Below are 21,836 nucleotides of genomic sequence, written 5' to 3'. Positions count from 1 at the left end.
AAGGCAAATCACAGATGGGAAACTTTGGTGAAGACCAGAGAGATTCTACAACTGACACAGTAAAAATGAAGTTTCATGTGACTGATCCTATTTTATTCCATTTGAAGTAGATCCTAGGTCAGTAACATCGCCTGTCCTGCTTTCAGGAGGGTTAGTTCTTTCTCTTACACATAAGCTCCTTTGGAAAAGCCTCTTTAGAAGACAAATCATCCAATAGGAGCACAGAAAAATCCTCTGGATATTCCTAAAAAGATCAGGATGCCATTTCAAATGAGAACAGCAAACAGCAAACATAAGAAGCGTGAGTAGTTCACAACCATTCTTACAGCCTAGACCCTTATTCCTTGGGAATCCACCCGTGTCCAACTGGTAAGGCTGACAGGCTGAGGGTTCCTGACCACAGCACCCTCTTCTGTCTAGGAGGCGCCTTTGCAGATGGGAGGGAGGAAAATCAGCTGGCCATCAATTCACCACAGCAAGCCCCATTAGTGTTCCAAAGTCGGATTAACCTTAATTGAGCTCAGGAGTGAAAGAAAAATAGCTCGGCAGTCATAGACCCGATAAGAAAAAGTCAAAGGCTGGGAGTTTTTTCAACAGTCTCTTTAACCAATGTGTTCTGAGACAAAAGATTTAATTCATTTTTAATCATGTCAGCATCTCAGAAGGACAGACCTTGCTTTCACTTAATAGATCTTTATTTAAGACTCTCTATAAATAGTCCTCTTCTGGCCAGGTTTTTCTTCCTCGAGCTAAATACCAGCCAACTTCTTTAACCATCGTGCAAAGGTACAAACCTCCCAAGCAAACAATGGCAGCCACTTACTACGCAAGGGCTGATGACCTTGCTTAGATTTCAGCATTTGATTCTCCGAATGCCCGCATCAGCTGCATTATTCATAATTCCCATACTGAAGATGAAGAAACTGAGGACTCCAGAAACTACACATGGGGTCTAGGGATGTGGCTCAGCTAAGAGAGTGCTTGTCTAGAATGGACAAGACCTTGAGGACAAATGCCAGCACCATACACACTGAGCACAGTGTCACATGTCTGTAAGCCTAGCTAACACTTGGAAGGTGGAGACACGGGGATCAGTCAGGCCTGGGGTATTTAAAGCCCATTCACTACTTTGCTTCTTTATTACCATTTGTTTTCTAAAAGCCTTTGCACTGAGTCCACCAGATGCACCCTTGAACTCATCACCACAGTACTCAACCCATTACTAGTCAATCATAGAAGAAATGAGAGTCAGTAATGAGTGATCCTTAGAGCAAAGGGGACAGCTGAGAGCATCAGCATCCTTCACCCATCCTGTAAGACTGACAGCTCCTTAACTGTTGGGAGGAAACCTGTAGGTGGTGGAGCCTAGAGGGAGACGGTTGGGTGATTGGGCTGATTGGTGATAGAAGATGAGAATCCTTAGTTCCCTCTAGCCATGTCCCCACTTCCATGAAGTGAGGAGCCTCGCTCTACCGTGTCTCCCCGAACACCATGCTCTGCCTCACCACTGGTCTTCCCTTCTTTTAAGTTGCCCATCTCAGATATCTGTCACACTGGCAGAAAGCTGGCTTAACATAGTTTGGTTCCAACACTACTTCTCCAAGTGCAGAAACAAGAGCGTGTTCTTGGGTTTCCTTTTTTCTATATAAGCGGGAGTCTGTGGATATGAATAATAAAAGCACTGACCTCATTAGCACATGAGCGTGGAATCCCAGCACTGCGGCTTGTTGCTCTGCTTACCTCTACTTAAAGGATTACCCAGAGCTGGGTGTGGGAGCTAATGCCTCTGACCCTAACACTGAGGAGGCTGAGGCAGAAAAAAGATCACTATGAGTTTAAGGCCATCTTGGGCTATACAACAAGTGCAAGGCCAGCCTGGGCTACAGTGTAAGATCAGGTCTCAAAATCACATTCACACACATATCTATTTGTTTATATTTATATAATTTTATACATAACATAAAGATATACTTATTATATAAGTATATTTATATATTTTGTTTTATCTCTAATATAATCTTATATCTAATATAAATTATTTATATATTATATACCTAGCATGTTTTCTGTAATATGTATTTATAAAGGCTACTCGGGGAAATGAAGTTAAGTACTTGAGCAAAATGAAGCTTGGAAACCAGTAGTAAATTTTAATGAAGCGAGTTTATTTCTTCCAAAGTTAGTAGGTCATGAACCGCGTGTGTCATTTTTTTGTCATTTATTCCAGAAGTCTTTGATCACTCAATGCCTTACACAGTAAGGTCTGGATGGGTATTCCCACTAGCATCAACCTTACTTTACAAACAGCAAATCTGGAGGTAAGGGAGCTGGTTCCAGAACTGGACAGGTTGACAACCATAGAAGAGACATTAGATGCCTAGTTCTTTGAAATTCTGAATATTTCATTCCTCAGATTCATAATGAAACTACCCTAGCAAATCAGCCTCTGCTACACAGTACAAAGTCCAAACTAGAAAACTAGTGTAGGAGGGTCTTCTGTCTATGTGTTACTTTCATTGGTTAAATAAAGAAGCTGCCTTGGCCTTTTGATAGGCCAGCCCTTAGGTAGGTGGAGTAGACAGAACAGAATTCTGGGAGAAAGAAGGCAGTGTGGCAGATGCCATTGCTCTCCTCTCCAAGATGGATGCTGGTTAGACCCATGCCAGTAAGCCACAGTCAAGTGGCAATACACATTAATAGAAATGGGTTAGCTAAGATGTGAGAGTTAGCCAATATGAGGCTAAAAATAATGGGCCAGGCAGTGTTTAAATGAATACAATTTGTGTGTTGTTATTTCGGGCATAAGCTAGCTGGGCAGTGGGAATGCAGCCCGCTCCTCATTTTTACAGAAAACCACAGCAGACAGGAACTATCAGGTCCAAACCAAATAGACATGTGTTTGGAGTATTGCACTGAAGGGGGCATGAGCTGTTTCTCTTGCTATTGGCTTCTAAGCACAGCTAAAGTTGAAATGCACATCTTCTGATTAGCATACATCACCCTCACGGCACAGCCCTGGCACACATCCGTGGTTTAATAATGGGTATTTTAATAAGTTGCACAGCTGCATGGCACAAGTCACAGGGACAATGTCCGAGACAAAAGTGGAAGATCACTCCAGGCCTCCCACAGCTGTGTAGGAGCAGACACACCAAACAGCACAATTTCTTCTCTTCATGACATGGCCCTGCTGAGCCATTTCCCTGTCTATAGGACCACCACATTGTATACAGGAAGTCGGGCAAGGCTCTTCTTCCTAGGAACACTTGAGAATAAACTGAATGTGTTGGCACATTGAAAATGACTTTACTATCAAGCCCACCCTATTACACTCTTGGATGTATGTGTGTGCATGTGTCTGTATGTGTGCATGCAAATGTATGTATACATGTGTGATGTGCATGTGGAAGCCAGTAGTCAACCTCAGGAGTCGCTCTTCAAGTGCCATTCACTTTGTTCTTGAGAGAGAGTCCCACTGACCTGAAGCTTACTAAGTAGACTAGGCTGGCTGGCCAGCAAGCCCCAAGAATCTACCTATCCCCGACTCGCCATAATTGAGACAAGTGTACTACCATGCCCTGCTTTTGTATGGGCTCTGGAATATGAACTCATGTCCTCATGATTGCACAAAAGTATCTGATGGGCTGACCTGTTTCCCTAGCTTCTATTTCCATGTTTAGAGAGCAATAGGGCACCCTCAAACCTCTTTGATATGTGGGATACTTTATGTAGATATTCACAAAAAAAAACTTTAAAAATGTCTTTTCTGTTTCTCCTAGTTGACCTCAGCTGTCAACCTGACACAGCTCAGAGTCACCCAAGGAAATCCTAACTGGAATTTACCTTGATTCATTGATAAACCTGTGATGTGTCTGTGCGGCATGATTGATAATTGAGATGGGAAAGCCCAGCCCTCTGCAGGCAGTACCACCCCTAGGCCAGTGGGCCTGGGATGTATAAGAAAGCTACCTTCGCATGAGCCAGTGGGAGGAAGCCAGTAAGCATTTTTCCTTCATGGTTTAAGCTTCAAGTTCTTGCCTTGACTTCCCCCAATAACAGACTGTAACCTATAAGATGAAATAAACCTTTTCATCCTCAAGTTGCTTTGGCTATGGTATTGATAACGGCAATAGAAAAGCAAGCTAGAACAATGTCTAATTAGTTGTTCAGTCTTTAAAGAGTGGACTGGATTGTAGCTCAGTAGTAGAGAGCTTGACTAGCATACACAAGGGCTGGGTTGAAGACCCAATACTGCAACAAAGAAAGATAATATTTAGCTGAGAATGGTGGTGAAGACCTACCATGCCGGCAATGGAGGGTGAGGTAAAAGGGTGATGAGTTCAAGGCTAGCCTGGACTACACAGTGAGACCTGCTCTCAAAACAGACAAATAAACAAAATTACAAAACAACAAAGAATATTGTATACTTGTTCCTTCTACCATTTCATGGATTTCATTTTTCTGTGAACTTCTATACAGCATTACTCTTTAGACTATGAAAACTACAACCTATTAAAAAAAAAAACTTAAACCCACGAATGCCTCAACACAAATATCAAAAAATACATTCAATGACTAAGTCACTTACTTCTTCATTTCCTACGCTCAGTCCCTACCGTGTGAATCCAGGCAGTGCTCATGACAGACAAGCTGCTACTTAAAAGTGTCTCTCACACAGTCAATTACTTTCATAAGTAACAAAATATGGAATGAGCACCCAATTGACACAGCCTTTATATGAGGCACAAATTAAAGACTACGGAATCTGAAACTCCTGATTAGACTCCTTTTACATGCTATTAATAAAAGACTCCAAGAACAGGCACCATCAGCCTCATGAATATGCATATCAAGGTCTGGAGGGAAGCCTGCTCAACAGACCCAAGGAGCCACCCTCCCCTGCAGGCCACCAAAGTCTCCTTCTCAGGAGTTATTTATAGTTCATCAGATAGAGACCCAAGCTTTTGTGAGCATCTCCCTAGCTGTGCCTGTTCATAAGCACACTTCCTCAGACGCATCATTCCATGGGCCCATCTCTCAGCATGGCTTCAAGTCCTCAGTCTTGTTCCCATACTTACCAAGTACCTTTCGGAGGACACACTGACCAAGATGAGGTCATCTCCAACCCGCACCTTCTCTCCTTCTGATCTCTGCTTAGATGCAGGATGTATGGTCCACCAGCAAGCCTCCCCTGTGAGCAATAGAATTGAAACATGGAGAAGATCCAGTTAACTTAAGATCCATTTCCTCTGCAGGTGACACCACTCACAGGACTTTCAGAAATACATGATTTTGTGCAAATTAATCTCTTGGATCCTGAAAATCAAAAGAACTCAGCCAAATTCACTTAGGGCAGGACAAACTGAAAGACAAACTTTCTCCTAATGGGAAATAGGCGTGACAGCTTGGTGTCTTTTCTCCAATAAGAATTGCTGGAAAAGGACATTTTATTTACATGAATTAAAGTAGGCCTAGATGTATCTGTCAATCGAGATGACGTCATTCCTTAAGCAATCTTGCGAACATTACTCTCTAAAAATAAATCTACTTTTTACATGATTTTCATCAAAAGGAATTGAAGTGTTCTGTTGGTATAGTTGCATTATAAATGTTCTTTCTTTTGTTGATTCAAAAATGACACAAAGGATTGCTATCTTAAAAATCTCATTACCGTGTCTCCTCCGCTCTACTTTATTTCCTTGTAAAATGCATTAGTTCTTATTCATCTAAGAGACTCTCAGTACAGAAAGACGCACTAGAAGAGCTGGGTGTACATTCAAACAAATCCGTCTAAAGCAAGCCAAGTAGCAGCAAAAAACGCATGTCCATCTGCCTTCTTCATCCCATCACCCATGCCAGAAGCATAAAGGCAGACAGTTCCTGCGGAGTCCCAGGCTCAGGGTCTCTCTGATAACTCCAAGTGTCTTCCGGTGGTACCTGTCATCTACAAGGGTCATTCTCCTCCTGACCAAGCTTTATTTTAAAGTTTATTTCACTTCCATTTATTTACATCTGCATACCACAAACCATAGCATGTGTGTGGATATCAGGGGACAGCTCTCAAGCTCTCCCCTTGTGCCATGTGGGACTCTGGGGATCGAATCCAGACTGTCAGGCTTGCTAAGACATCTTGCCCGCTTAGCAAGATACAGAGCCCTTTTCTGTAATATTTCTTTTCCTGAACGAACTCCCCAATGCCAGAACATGGGTGGCTTTCATTACTTGGGGTTTTCCCTGGTCCTGCCACCACACTGTAGCATTCAACAATTAATGTTGTATGAATGAGTAAATTCATCCGGGATAGATCCTCAGAACTCATATAGTCAACACAGAATCTGGGCCTGAGCTGTTCTAACCCCGACCCATCCTAACTGCCCATCACCAGTCAGAGTTCTTCTCTCCCATGCCTGCGATCCACATTTTCTCTCATTCGCCCAGTGACAGGGCATCCACTACTTCTCAATCATTGCCTTAGTAGCTGAAAATCCATCGACAGAAAAGAAAGAAAAAGATCATCTGCCGTGTTTAATTCTGGGGAAGGCAAACAGAGAATGAAGGATAAAGGCCATGGTTCGTCAGTAATTCACAAAAAGAGTCAAAGCTCGGGAGGAAGCAGGGTAGAATAAAGGCTCGTGGTGTAGGGGAGGATTCTGGGTGGGGGCTGGTGGCTGTTTGTTTCTACCCTGAAATTAGCTCAATATATAAATACATGTCCTGTGTTTGGGTGTGCAAATTTAAGATTGGTTTTACTTGAGATTTTTTTAAATGTTTTCTAAAATACATTAAGAAAAATATTGAGAAACTAGAAAAATACAGAACTGAATTTACATAAGATGAAGTAAAATATCTGAATATTATGTTTATCTTTTTCTTCCAAGGATTATCAAAGTTATCAAAGTTTTAATGTTTTCTAAAATATATTTTAAAAAATGAGAAACTAGAAAAATACAGAACTGAATTTACATAAGATGAAGTAAAATATCTGAATATTATGTTTATCTTTTTCTTGCCAGGAGTATCAAAATTACCAAAAGTAACTTGGCTATAAACCTACAGAGAAACCCTGTCTCGAAACCTTCCCCCCCAAAAAAATCCATTTACTGGGTTCACTATATATTTTTATCATCATCTCCATTATTTTATGAAAATTTAGTTAATATGAAAAACCATTTTTAATGAATATACAGAACGTAAACACATAGCTCCCATGTGGGTACCATGTACTGTTTTGCTATATAAACCTTACATCAGGATGAAGACCCCTCCTCAAGCATGCATCACTTCTGTGTGTGGAGAAAAGATTTCAGTTCTCTTCCTCTTGCCTGCTGAAGCTTGTAGCATATAAAACTGCTACTAGTAGTTAACTCGCTGTGCTAATTATAGCTCCTAGAAACCTTGGGCATGTGTGTTACATGGGTTCTGCTTGGTTCATGGTGTTAGGGACAGAATCCAGGGCCTTGCGCATGCCGGCACTCTACCCCTGAACTACATCTTCTGTGAGCATATTTGTTTTCTCTTAAGAGGTAAAGTGCAGTGAGTGGTGGCTGGAGGGATGGTCCCTTCCAGGGAAGAACAACATAATAAAAGTTGGTTTCTCTCCTTCCACCCTTTTTCTATTTGATATTGAATTTTATTTTATTTTATCTTACTGACATTTAGAATTGAGCCCATGACTCATCACACGGCAGGCAAATGCTCTAACCCTGAGTTGCATCCCCAGCTCTGTTACTAAAGTTTCATTCCATAAGTCATGCTGTTCGTTGTAAAAGACAAGATATTCTAATCGGGGCACGTGAGTTAACGTAGATGCAGATGAGAAAGAAGAAGAACACAGATAAACCTTGTGCTCTCACACTTGGATTTTACGAAAGGCTAAATGTGTTCATATAAACCTTTTTCATTGTTCTCACAACAAGGAAACATGTATCTGTTTGGACACAGAGCCCTGGAGGCAAAGCAACAAAGAATGTTATTTTCTACTCTTGTGTTTGAGTGTTAACATTGAGCACACTAGTATCTTATACCTAAGGATGTTTTAAGATGAATGGTTAAAAGTCATACAGTAATACTTTCCAAACTGATCAGTGATTGTCAACACGCTTCACACAGCCAGTCCATCATGTAGTAGAAACTGATTTTTCCTCTCTCAACCCACAAAAAAGGATATGGTATCAAAATTTGATATCTAACCAATCACCTATAGAAAATCAACCAGGAGGAAAAGATACACTCTCTCACTCTATCAAAATTGTCAAAGAGAAAAGCATTTTGTGACTTTACTACAAAAACAGCCACCTCATGTGTGTCTGGCCATGTCCAGCCAGCCTCGCTCTGAATAAGGTCCCATGACAGTACAGGGTACTCACCTGTGGTGTCCTCTTGAAGGCCAACATCAAAGGCCAGTTTGTCAGTGGAAGACCGGGAGGTGGAGAGACAGCACAAATACTAAAAATACAAGATCAATCGTCACCACGAAATGTGCACAGTCCTCCTGAGGCTACTGTGATTAATGCAGCAATAGACACGGATGAGCAAGTGTACCTACAGTCGGTTGACTCAGAAGCCTATGGGCATATACCCACACATGGCAGAGCTGAGTCATACGGCCATTCTATTTTTAGCTTTTTGGAGGAGCCTCCACACAGATTTCCAAGGTGGCTGCAGAAGTTTACACTTTCACAATTGGCCCATAACGGCTCCTGTCTCCCCACAGTCCCCTTAGCATTTGCTGTTGTTTATTTCTGATGACAGCCATTCTGACTAGGGTGAGGGGTGATGAGTGGGTGCATGGAAGTAGAAGAGGGACTAGAAGAGGATGGTGGCGCACGCCTTTAATCCCAGCACTCGGGAGGCAGACGCAGGCGGATCTCTGTGAGTTCGAGGCCAGCCTGGTCTACAAGAGCTAGTTCCAGGACAGGAACCAAAAAAGCTACAGAGAAACCCTGTCTCGAAAAATCCACAAAAAAGAAAGAAAGAGAGAAAGAAAGAGAGAAAGAAAGAAAGAAAGAAAGAAAGAAAGAAAGAAAGAAAGAAAGAAAAGAAAAAAAGAAAGAGGATGGGGGAGGTGTAATGGAGAAGGGGGGGCATAAGAGAGAGCAATAGGGTCTGTGACATGAAAGAAGAAAGGGGGACTATTTGAAGAAAAGAAGAGCAGTGAGGGCAGAGGAGGGACGGCAGTGAGTGAGGTGAATGGGAACAAAACATAATATACGTGATATACAGGGGTGCAGGCATAGAGTTATGAAGCCTACTACTTTATATGCCAACTAAATTATTGCAAAATGTGCACAGTCGTATCAGACTCCCATTTGGACAAGTAAGTTGTTATTGGTCTATCTCCGATTAGCATTTTTCTAACAATCTTGATTCTGTGAGATGTGGAGACATTCCAACATCTGAGGCAAAGCAGCCCTTGCACAGCAGGCCTTCAGAGCGGCAGGACAAAGGAAAGGAGACCTCTGTGCCTCACAAAAGACTGAGGAAATGAGTTCTGTCAGTAGAAGGGGACAAGTGATCGGGGACAAGTTTGCATGTCTCTCCCTTCATGTGATATTCATGGTCCTCTGCAAAAGTACAATATGATCTGACATCATCAGAAAGCTATCCCCGAAAGAAACACAAAAGCTATTCACTTTCATCATCCACTTTTGCTTTCATTAAAAAGACAACAACAAACACCCAGAATGTACTTGGGCATGCGACTCTTTATCTTGCTAAAATGAGGGCAACATGAATATACATATACATATACATATACATATACATATACATATACATATACATATACACATTTCTCCCAGAGAGCCTTGAGTCTCTCGACTGCATTGTCTGCTTCCTCCCTCTTTAGATTATCTTAAGTATATCTATTCTCAGATATAAAGTTTGGATCATTTTTCATGCCAAAGTCCCCACCTCCAACTTCAAACACCTTGTTAAGTGACAGCGGAATGAGGACACTAAGATGAATGTGGCATGTGCTTAAAATACCGGACCATCTGCACGAGACAAGGGCTCTGCCAGCAAGAAAGGACTCCATCACAGAGAATCAAGAAACAAGAGTGGGAACTAAGCAAGGCTGGGTCTCCCTGAAGACCTGGGTGCTTAAGGCCATCACTCCAGCGGTCCTGTAAGGACCGTGGCACATCTGGCTACATGGTGTTCACAGGTGTGTGAAGGGAGATGAAGGAATGGGCTGGATGGGCAGGCACAGCAGGTGGGAGGCAAGATCCTAGGGCTGTGGGACCAAAGTGATCTGGAGACTCATTCTGCACCTTGACTACAAAGCACTCCCTCTCAAGATGACAGACAACAGGTTCTGAGGATATCCATAGGTAGTATTTTACCTTAGTTTTCAGAAATGCAGTTTGAGATTTACTTGATTTTTATGTTTTATATTATGTATACGTATGTGCATATGAAGCCACAAAAGTATGTCAGATCCCTTGGATCTGGGTATCTAATGCATTTATAAACTAAGAATTAAAACAAAACTAGAAACGGGAAATAACATTTGAGTTTCATACTTGCCTCTTTTAAAAATTTATCTAGGTACTAAAAGTCTACCAAAGGCATTGAAAATAGGAGCATAACTGTTATGTATAAACCTAACCTTTATCTTATGAATGAGAAAACTAAACAGAGTACAAGGATATTAAAGAATGTATCTATTCAAACTCATTGCTCTCATGCTGAAATGATACCCTCAACATTTTAAACAGTCTCTCTGCCCCTGGACCAGCATGGTCACACGAGAGATGAAATCAAGATGTCCACTCACCATACCACTGTAGGAATGCCGTAGCAATATGGCATGTCCATAGAGGAGTGTGCGGTGACCTCCACCTTGAGCAGTCTATGGAAAGGACAGAAGAAGGTAGAGAAGAGGAGAATCATGAATGAGCAAAGAACTAAGTCAATTGTCTTTTCTTCTTCACAGGAAAGTTCAGCAAGAGAGGATGAAACCAAAGCAAAACCCCCTGGAACCAGTTCTTAACCACAAATGAAGCTGTAAGGAAATACCTGCCATGGAGCAAGCATCCCATCGTCTCACCCAGCTCTGGAAAGATAACTGGGTTTTGGTGAGTAATTATTACAACTTTAACCGTTTACAGTCTACACAGTTACTGCCTGTGTTTCAATTATACGCAGCCTCCGTTGGATAGACTACCCTGTTACCTTTGTATCCAGAGACCCGCTAAGTACCCAGCACAGAGTAAGCACCAGATAAGTATCAGTTTGACAAACAATTCTTTGCAAAATCCCAAATTGGCTCATTATCTCTGGGGTATAAGCTTCTCATTCTTCCCAGTTGCTCATAGGCATAAGTCAAATCCCTTTCATGATCGGAGAACTCACTAATCACATATTCTTGGCCTCCGATGGCTTCCCACTGAGCCACTGTCCCAAGGATCATAGTTGGAGATGGACAAATACAGAAGACCTTCCATCTCAATCCTCTCTGGTGCCAGTCCTCTACTCTAAACATATCTACTAACCGCTGAGTGGTGGTGGTGGTGCACACCTTTAATCCCAGCACTCAGAAGGCAGAGGCAGGCATATCTCTATGAGTTCAAGGCCAGCCTCATCTACAGAGCAAATTCCAGGACAGCTAGGGCTACATAGAGAAACTCTGTCACAAAAAAAAAAAATAAAATAAAATAAAATAAACATATCTACTCCCCCACAAAAAAAGTTATATTGTTATGTCTTGAAATTCAAAATTCACTCTGTTGTTTATGCAGACTTAGACATGAGGCCTTTAAACTCAACTTATTAGCCACCTCATCCATGAAATTCAGCCAGGTTCCACAGTGTTAGCTTCTCCCCTTGACCCTCTGCAGCTCTCAGCTATACCTGTACACTGGCCTTATCACTTCTCCTTAAGCAGACTGAGAACACAGCAAGTGACCTTGGCTCATGTTTAGCTCTAAGAAAAGGTATTGGACAGTAATCAGTCAAGAAACATTTGTTAAGTGAAAACCTGGATTGGGTTGGAGCATTTCAGTCTATGGAAGTAGGTGTGTATGTATACAAAGGCATACATCTATATGTGTAAAAAGGAATACATCTACTGTGATGCAGGTATGCAAGCACACACACCTACCTATTGTGTAGGTGTACAAAGGCATACACCTAACATGTGGTGTATGTGTACAAATGCATATACTATACATTCCCCATACATTAAAATGCTTAAGAAAGAAGGGGTAGGGTAAAGAAATTCTGTATTTGGGGTGACCATCCTCCCTTAATGAAATTTAATTTAATTTACGAGAGTTCATGATTTAATGAAAGGTAAAATTTGACTTTTAAAAATATCTGTGAAAATGGTTTTCCCAGTTCTATGGATGGGGGACTGTTCTCATTCCATAGAGATGACTGACAGGCTTAATATTACGGAATAATGTAAAATAAATCTGTAAGAGATAAGTGGATAAAAATGTCCCAACTTTCAAATGAAACCTGAGACTCCTGAATGTCATCTAAAAAAATCCTCATGCAAAGTTCACAAGTCACTGGAAGACAAATTTAGCATCACTGGCCATGTGTGGAACTTTAGATTTCTAGGATCATGTGAAAAAAAAAAAGTCCACCTGAGGAAATCACATTGCCAACTAAGGTGCCAGTGTTGAGACTTAGGTATGAACTCAAGGTACATTCTATATCTGTATTTCTTTAGAGAAGCAGTCATAGGGCCTATCTGTCCATTATATCTTGTGGGTCAGGAGCAGCTGGATTTCTACAGCTGTATGTGAGGTGTTATTGCCATGAGCTTAAATTTATAGTCACAAAACCCTCCACAGAAGTATAAAATCTGAATGGTAATGATGAAAACCATTACATGAATATTGTTAGTTCTACACTAAATCTTCAGTGCTGTTTTTTTTTAGGCTCTATGTTTTTAAAGTACATGATTGTAAAATATAGTGACTTATTAATCTACCTTTTATATTAGCAATGTTTAAAGCCATTAAATTCACTATGAAATATACAAACATCTTAAGTATGGCTGTAATATGTCATGCCCTGTTAGAAGTTGTATATTAAACCAGGTTTCTCTGTACAGAAATATTCTGCTAGTCTAATTCAAAGCTGTCATTATTTGTAAAAAAAAAAAAAAATCAGAGCTGCAAAGTAGCTCAGTGGTAGAGTGGTAAGGATTATTACATGCAAGTCCTGGGTATGATTCTGAGGGAGGGGGAGAGAAGGAGGGGATAGCAGGGAGAAGGGGAAGGGAGTGAAGAGAGAAGGGGTGTGGAGAGGAGGGATGAGAGGAACAGGGGAAGAGAGCGGAGAGAAGGAGAAAGGGAAAAAAGGAGGGAAGAAAGGAGTGAAGAAAGCAAAGGGAAGGGATGGGGGAAGGAAGGATATGTGATCCATTAACTTCTACACCCCTTGGAGACAGTCATGTGTCATGTAACTCTAGAAGTCCAGTGATATAGAACCAAGGCCCTGGCAACAGACACTATACACAGCAAGGAGAATCTGTAATAAGATTTCTTTCAGTGTCCAGATATTTAAGTGGAGAAACATTTAACTATGTGTACAAATATTAACATCTTGAATAAAGAGAAATTAGTTGTTTCATGGGGAAAAAAATCTTCAGAGAAAATGCCTCTCTACCCGGCCTTCCCTATTGTCTAAGAAGAGCAGAAGGCAAAAATGAGCAGCAACCAGCACCTGTGGGGCCTGGCATTTCCAGCCACCTGCGAGTTCCAGCTACAAGGAATTCTCTAACAGGCCTGCAACTCTTAAGTCCTGATCCCCACAAAAAATAACAAAAATGATCCTAACAACAGAACACCTGGTTTGGACAACCCCATCAAACATTGAGCAGATAGTGTCCTCATGGTAAATGGCTGGCCTCTCGCCTGTGCTAGTGTGGAAACCCCCAAGTCTCCTGAATAAACTGCCAGGCTTTAGACAGCACCAACACATACCCCTAGGGAACATTCTAATCAAGTCACAATTAAAAAAAAATACTTTGCCAGGTGGTGGTGGCGCAAGTCTTTAATCCCAGCACTCGGGAGGCAGAGGCAGGCGGATCTCTGTGAATTCGAGGCCAGTCTGGTCTACAAGAGCTAGTGCCAGGACAGGCTCCAAAGCTACAGAGAAAAACCCTGTCTCGAAAAACTAAAAAAAAAAAAAAAAAAAAAAAATACTTTAATGGAAGAAATCCCTAAAGATGACTTAATTTGGTTCTATATAACCCAAAAATGTCAAAAGTTATTTAAATTATTAAATCAAGGTGAGTAATTTACATTTAAATGTTAAATATTTGATTTCATTTAAAATTTTTAAAGGAAAAGCATTATGCAAACATAAAGTAAATTCATATAACAATTCTAAAACTTATATAATATTATATATAGTCATTCTAAAATTTATGAGATATTGCCTATGATCATACATAAGCAGTATTACAGCCAGGAGTAATGACACAGCGTATAATCCCAGCCTTTGGGAGGCAGAGGCAGGTGAACCTCTGAGCTTGAGGCCAGCATGGTCTATAAACTTAGTTCCAGGACAGCAAGGTCTATACAGAGAAAACCCTATCTCAAAAAGTCAAAAAGCCAATTCATACACACATACATATACACTATATATATAGACTATATATATTAAGTATGACATATACCCACACTCAGACACGTGAGTTATCACATATACCCACAAGGACAGGAATTATCATACATATAGCAGAAGATCAAGGCCTCACCTTCATCATGAACTTCTGTGGAGACATAAAGAAAAGAGAGAAAATATTAAATACAAATCATTTCAAGAACTTAAAACTATCTTATTTATCAAGACCCCATTGTTCTAAGTGGAACTACGTCAATGATAAACAGAAAATTTGCATTGCTGTTGCAACAGAACTTATACTCAACTACATGCTAGGAAAATGCTATAGCAAGCAAAGTCTTTTGAAAGGAATCTTTACATTAGTTCAGCTGTTTTCTGTGAATACATGCCACACTACTTGAAAAATGCCTGGCTCAATTTCCAACATCCAAGCATTGAGGCGGTACACTCTACCGTTTATTCTCTGAAAATGCTTAAATCAAAAACTTCATTCCATCTCTTTTGGCATAAGTGCAGTGACACAAGGCAACTTGACTAAGTTCAGTAAAGCTGGTGGTGGAAGCCACAGGTTAGGAGAGTCTGAACCATGGAGTCCAACATCCTTCATGCATGAACGGAAAGCAGTCCCTTGGATGCTGCCTATGGTGAGAGGTGCATTTCAAAGAGAGGCAGACAAACTATTTCACCTTTTCTCTAAACACAGCACCACCTCTCTCACACAGCTCTTATCTCTTCTGTAAAACATACGCATCTTTCCTTGTTTGTACTGGATGCCCTCCAGTTTCCCGGACTTGTTTCCAGGAGAGTATAAGATAAACATCCAAGAAGGGGATGATGTTTGATTTCCCTACTTAGGACTGAAGTAAATTGTTATGTACAAATATAAAACAGAGTAAGAAAAAAAAAGTAGATATATCCCCATTAGGTTTAAGCAAATCATCCAGAGAACATTTTTCAACAATAGATGTTTATAAATGGTACAGTTGCTTCCCTGAAACACACAGAAAGAGAAACATGTATATAAATAAATGGAAATACCATTGTGAGTGATACTTTTCATTTTTAATATTATATGTCAAGGGAGAAACTGTAATGAATTTCATTCTTGTCCAGCTCTGCTTTACCAATAAGATTAGCAATGCTCCTAGCCATCATTACAGAAGCTTTCTGCAGGCAGGTAGCACGGAGAACCATAACAGGCCAAAGTGGTAAGAATAAGAGATGGTGGTTTGCTCCACTCTAAATGAACTCCCCCCCAAATATCAGGAAACACGGTGGCACAGGTGATGGAGAGGGTGTCAAGAGATAGGGAGCTATGAGTCAGAAAGATGTCTTCTTGGCATGCTATGACCATCACACTCATAAACATTGCAGCCATGGAAGTCCACAAAATGCCCACACAAGGTTGGGTCCACCAACAATTCAATGTAGAGAGGGTGGAACCACATGGGGCCATAAGATTCTCTGAAGGAATATCAACAGTTAATGGCTGTTGAGGAGGATGCCATTTTATTCAGTGGTGTCCTTTTCATGTTAAATAACCTCCCACCACCTCCTAGCAGTAAGAGCGAAGGACATCTCTGATGACACTGCCTGATTTTGGGGACCCATTCTTCCTGCCAAATCGCCTCATTCAACCTTGCTGGAAGAGGGGGGTGCCTGGCCTCAGTGCAGCTTGGTATCCAGGGGGTACCCATCTATATCTAAAAAGAAAGAGTAGAGGGAGTGGATGGATGGGAGAAAGGGGATGCTTTGGTGAGGATGTAAAAACAAGAAAATAAATTAAAAAATAAATAAATAAATAAATAAATAAATAAATAACCTCCCACCATACTAAGTCAAGGAACTCCAATTAAACTCCGTGGGCCACAGACGAAAGGGAGACATGAGAATGGGAGGTGAGCTTCTTAGGAAAACTGTCTCGGTGGGGAAGAAAGTGGTGGAATGGGGTAAAATGGACTTCAGTGCACTGCATAAATATGAAAATGTCAAACAATAAAAATAGAAAGAAATTTTATTTTTCACTTAGAAAATGCAGGAAGTTAGCTATGAAAAATATCTAGCTGATATTAATAGTAAATGACAGCAGAAAACTTACTTTCCACACAGAAACAAAAACTACATGCCCTCATATTTGGCAATATTGGATGTCCTTTAACCTTCATTGTTGATGTGGCATGGCCTAGAGTTCTCTTAGAGGAGAAGCCACAGTAGAGGGATTGCCTAGATCAGCCTGTCTTATATGCATGTCTGTAAGGGACTGTTTTGATGGTTAATTGATGCAGGAGGGCCTATCCTACCACGGGGAGAATCATTTCCTAGGTAGGTGGCCTGGGCTGTATAAGAAAGCCAGCTAAGCATGAGAGAGTGAGCCGATAAGCAGCCTTCCTCTGTGGCTCTACCCTGACTCCCTTCAATGGCGGACTGTGACCTGGAAGTGGAAGATGAAGCTTTCTGCCCCAAGTTGCTTCTGGTCAGAGTATTTTATCACAGCAACAGAGTTCAAAATAGGACAATGGAAATATGACCCAAGAATCTGAATTGAAAAAAATCATTTTGATGTCATACTTAGAAGAAACAACCAGAAATATCTAACATTTTTCAATGGTACATAGTTATGATAGATACTTTCTGTGGATTTTAATTGAGCTGGGGTTGGGAATTTTTCTTTAAAAAATAATTCTGTTTGATTTGGCTAGTCACTAAGTTAACTACATTACAGTGGTAGTGGGTTTTTTACAAAGTGTTAGGCAGAGTTGCTAGGCCGGCCGGCTCTTCAGCATACACTTGTTGTGGATGGCATCGGGGAGAGTAAGACACGGAGTGGGAGACGTGACTGTGCAAAGGGAGAGGGTGAACAGAACAGCTGAGCGAAGCTGAAAGCATCCACCTGTGGGATGAGGAAGAACAGCGCCTGTGAAGGCCACGCCGCTTTCCCGAGACAACCAAGAGCACGAAAGACTGACTGAAGCTTATACCAAGATTAACCCTTCTTTTTTTCAACTCTCTTGGATCATTTGGCTTAAGTTGCAACTATTAACAAAATGGTAACAATAGAAGATTTTTCTAAAGGGATCACGCATGGAAAAGGAAGCTACTGCACTTTATCAAGAGGAATGCATATGTTACTTTGATCTCCATCTAAACACTACTTAGATCTGATTTAAAAAAAGACAACAACAAAATCAATGAAGAAAAACCATTCTAAAATGGGAATGACACGGGGAAAGGCAACTGAGGCAGAAAGATACTGAAAGACACATCCTCTCTCCATGCTGAGGACACCATGTTTATGCTTAAAATAAATATAATAAAAGATATGCTGAACTGAATTCAAATTTCTCTGGGCACTAGCTTAAATTTCACTAGAGAAAGTAGAGTAAGGGGCCATGATAAGGCTGATAATGGCCATGTTGCATAGGTCCTGGCCCACTTCCCATCCTGATAAAAGTTCTTAAATGGCATAGAACTTTGGGCTAGAAAAGTCATTGAGTGTTCAAAGCTTGATACGCTTTTCTGTGGGAGCAAGTCAGTAAGCAGCACCCTCCACGGCCTCGGCATCAGCTCCTGCCTCCAGGATCCTGTCCTGTTTGAGTTCCTGCTCTCACTGCTTTTGATGATGAACTGTTGTATGGAACTGTGAGTGAAATATACCCTTTCCTCCCAAAGTTGTTTTTGGTCATGGTGTTTCATCACAGCAATAGTAATCTTAACTAAGACAGATGGTGACCGATTTGCACAGAAACACAGAGTTTTAGGTTTCTGGTGTAAAGCTGCATGAGGTGGGCACGTGCTGTCTAGGGTTAGTTCAGTTGCTACAGATTTCACAGCTGAAGTGAAGAGCAGGAGCGGAGGCATGACTGCCCACACCTTCACTGACGTGAAAACAGGGAAATTGCTAGCAGAGGTGACGTCGCTAGACAGATGACTGGCTTAACCCCACAGAATCCCCTGTGGTCACCCATCGCCATAGATCTGAAAGAAGCTAGGAGGTTGTTCTTGGGAAACACAAATGGCGACAAGGAGAAAACCAAGCAAAATATCAATCTTCACACCGACAACAAACACTGGATATCAAAAGAACACAAATTTATGCTCAATCTTGTTCCCAGTACAAAGCAAGAAACAGTCACTCAGGGAACGCTTTGACCATTGTGAAGGCTCGCGGCTCAGCCTTGCTATCTCTATCCAGTTTAGAAGTGTAAGATAGTGTGATGATATTCTTGGTCGTCGACTTGACTACGTCGGGAACTAAAATCCAAAAATGGAGGACAAATCTGTGAGAGATTGTTGCTTAATTTGAAGCAGGAAAATCCACTTCTAATCTGGATCTTTGATGTAGAAAGACAAGCCTTTAATTCAGATCTTTAGAGATGGGAAAGGCCACACTTTTTTTGATGGTGAACTACAGCTTTATTAGAAGGGATAGGAAAAAATCTTTAATCTGATGTGGGAGTGTCATATATCAATCTGTTGATTTCATTGGTTAAGTTATAATAAACCAGCTGCTTGGCCTCATGGCTTGGAACATAGATGGGAGGAGTAAACAGAATAGAATTCTGGGCGGAAGAGGAAGTGAGGTCAGACTCTGCTCTGCTCCCGGAGAGACGCAATGCTCAACTCTCCCAGGATGGACATAGGCTAGAATCTTCCCGGTAAGCGCACCTTGGGGTGCTTACACGCATTATTAGAAATGGGCTAGTCCACGTGCAAGAATTAGCCTGTAAGGGCTAGAGTTCATGGGCCAAGCAGTTCTTAAATGAATACAGTTTGTGTGTTGTTATTTTGGGCATGAGCTAGCAAGCGGCCGGGGTGTTGGGGACGCAGCCCCGCCGCTCCCTATTTCAACATTAATCCAGTTCTAATCTGGACCAGACCTTCTGCCGGAAGCCTATATCAGGACATGGAAGCAGGAAGTTTTTGCTCTTGATCTGCCTGTCCTCACCTTGATAGCTAATCCATTTGTTCACTGGCACTAGAGCCTACTTATATGTGAGTCCAGAATATACTAAAGGCCAGGTAAGTTCTAGGGCAGTTTTAATATTTACAGCTTGCCTGCACCCGTATCTTTTCTTTTAACTTTCTAATGTTCTCAACTTCCTTACTATTTCTGCAAAGCTCCCCCTCCTTACTCTGTGGCCTCCTGGTACCAAGTGGGTGACCTCCACCTTAGTTCATGCTCTCCACTTAACTCCTTACTCATCTTCAGAGCCACAGTGGGCTTGCCTGGGAGAAATTCTCTTAAACTCCGATAAAGTATCCTTGAACATCTACTTGATATCGCTCTTAATATTTTTTTATTTGTGAGACTAAGAGCTCCCCAGAAGGGACCCTAATTTGCTTGGTATCATTGGTGACCACACTGAACTCTCCAAGATTCCCAGTTACATTTCTTTCATGCCCCTTAATTCCTTAACTGACAAAGAAAAGGAACCTATTCCTACACCCTAAAGAGGAAGGCATCATGCAGAATTAAGTTTGATTCCTGGGACTTACATCATAAAAGGAGAGAACCAGTTCCTACCAATTAACTTCCACTCATGCACTGTGGTACATTCACCCCACAATACACACACACACACACACACACACACACACACAAAATGAATGAATGAATGATTTCTAAAGTTATTTCTTCTGTCTAAGAATCTCTCTTACAATCTTTTAAGTGAATCTTTACTGGAAGATGCCCCCAAAAACTGTCTAGACTGAACTGGGAGCCAAGGAACATACACTCAGAAGGCCTATCATTCAAAGGATCTGAATGCAGGACTTGGAGGGAGCAGGGAGGTGTAGGTTCAGTGGCAGGTCTTCCCCTTTAAGAAACTAAAACACCCTGCTCCACACAGAAGATGCTCACTGAAAGTCAGGCCTTTGTTATATCCTGTCTCTCCATGTGCTAAGATGCAAGGGTTTCCCACCTCGTTCCATCTACCACCTCTCCTCGCCCTCTTATGAGTGAGGCAGCTTCGCTATGTTAAGAAAAAGAAGTTCCTTAAGCATCAAAGATTTGGGTGCATTGGTCATTAAGGGTGCTGACAATAAATTTTAGTGAATAAACATAGTCTGACATGAATAATCCCAAACTCAACGCTTACCCCTTATATGCTATAGAATAACACATGTGGATGTATTATTTGTGGGAAATGCCAACTACCACTCTTATGATGAACATACTCTGTACGCATGGCTAACTTTCTATGGCTTTCCTACTGAAAATATCTAGTAGTGAATGATGAGGAGGCATGGTAAGTGTAGATCTAGAGAGTATCAGGACAGGGCCCAGCCTTCAACCCACAAAGAGCAGTTACACACGGGATACCTCCAACAGTCACACTCCTGCGTCACTCATGCTGCGAGCACTCAGTCACTTATTGACATCCAGTTGACCACACATGTGTGGTTATGCTTACAATGAACACAGCATAATTTGGAGCAGATGTGTGTCAACTGTTATCTTTTCCAACCTATCAATCGCTAAGTACAGACATTATTTAAATGACCTGGTTTTATGAGTGTAATAAATTTGACAGATATATGTTTTCATAATTATCTAGTTCTGCTTAAGAAGGAAGTTAAAATGGCACCCAACATGGGACTTGAAGCCACAACCCTGAGGTTAAGAGCCTCATAGCCAGGCTAAAAGGCCAAACAGTTTATAATTAATATAAGCCTCTGTGTGTTTCTTTGGGACTGAACAGCTGAGGGACCAGGTGGGACAGAAACTTTCGTCTATAATAAATGGTGCTGGTAAGCTAGAGTATGTCCTGGCATTCTATCTCAGTGACGTGTGTGCATCACAGAACTCAGGAACGCCTGAAATAAGATGCCAATAGCTACATGGAGCTTTCTTCTTTTTCCAGCTTGTCTCAAAAGAGAATTTTCTTGACACAAAACACTATAGTGACACTTGTATCAAAATGACTGAAGACATATGAAGCCCGGCCTATACACTAAGACTGCCACCAAAAAAACCTGTAATCATCTACTCAAGAGACTGAATGCTTTATACATTTTGAGTATGAATGAACCCTGATAATGTTTTTCCACATACCCTCATATGACAGCTGGGTGTACAATGCATTATTTTTTGAAGTTAGGAAGCATTTTAAATTATTCTATATTTTAATAGCTGTAGAAACATTATGAATTTTTTAAATATAAGTGGAAATAGTCATTTGATTTAAAAATAATATATGTGACAATTTCAATATCTTTCTTTCTCTTCTTATCTCCTCCCACAAACTGAA

At 41.2% G+C, this 21,836-nt stretch overlaps 1 protein-coding gene across 1 annotated transcript in view; it reads right to left on the bottom strand.

Moving 5' to 3' along the window:
- Ryr2 (ryanodine receptor 2) overlaps positions 1 to 21,836 on the bottom strand; it is a 551,701-nt gene that overhangs the window by 310,131 nt on the left and 219,734 nt on the right. The window contains exons 5-8 of the mRNA XM_050142326.1: positions 14,720 to 14,734; positions 10,778 to 10,852; positions 8,367 to 8,445; positions 5,079 to 5,191 (exon numbers count right to left, since the gene is read on the bottom strand). Of these exons, the coding sequence (XP_049998283.1) occupies positions 5,079 to 5,191; positions 8,367 to 8,445; positions 10,778 to 10,852; positions 14,720 to 14,734 (282 nt within the window). The remainder of the gene's footprint in view (positions 1 to 5,078; positions 5,192 to 8,366; positions 8,446 to 10,777; positions 10,853 to 14,719; positions 14,735 to 21,836) is intronic.

This window comes from Alexandromys fortis, unplaced genomic scaffold, assembly GCF_014885135.2.
Source record: "Alexandromys fortis isolate MF-2015 unplaced genomic scaffold, M_Fortis_MF-2015_v1.1 scaffold_5, whole genome shotgun sequence".
Lineage (NCBI taxonomy): Eukaryota > Metazoa > Chordata > Mammalia > Rodentia > Cricetidae > Alexandromys > Alexandromys fortis.
This window is presented reverse-complemented; position numbering and strand designations above follow the sequence as displayed.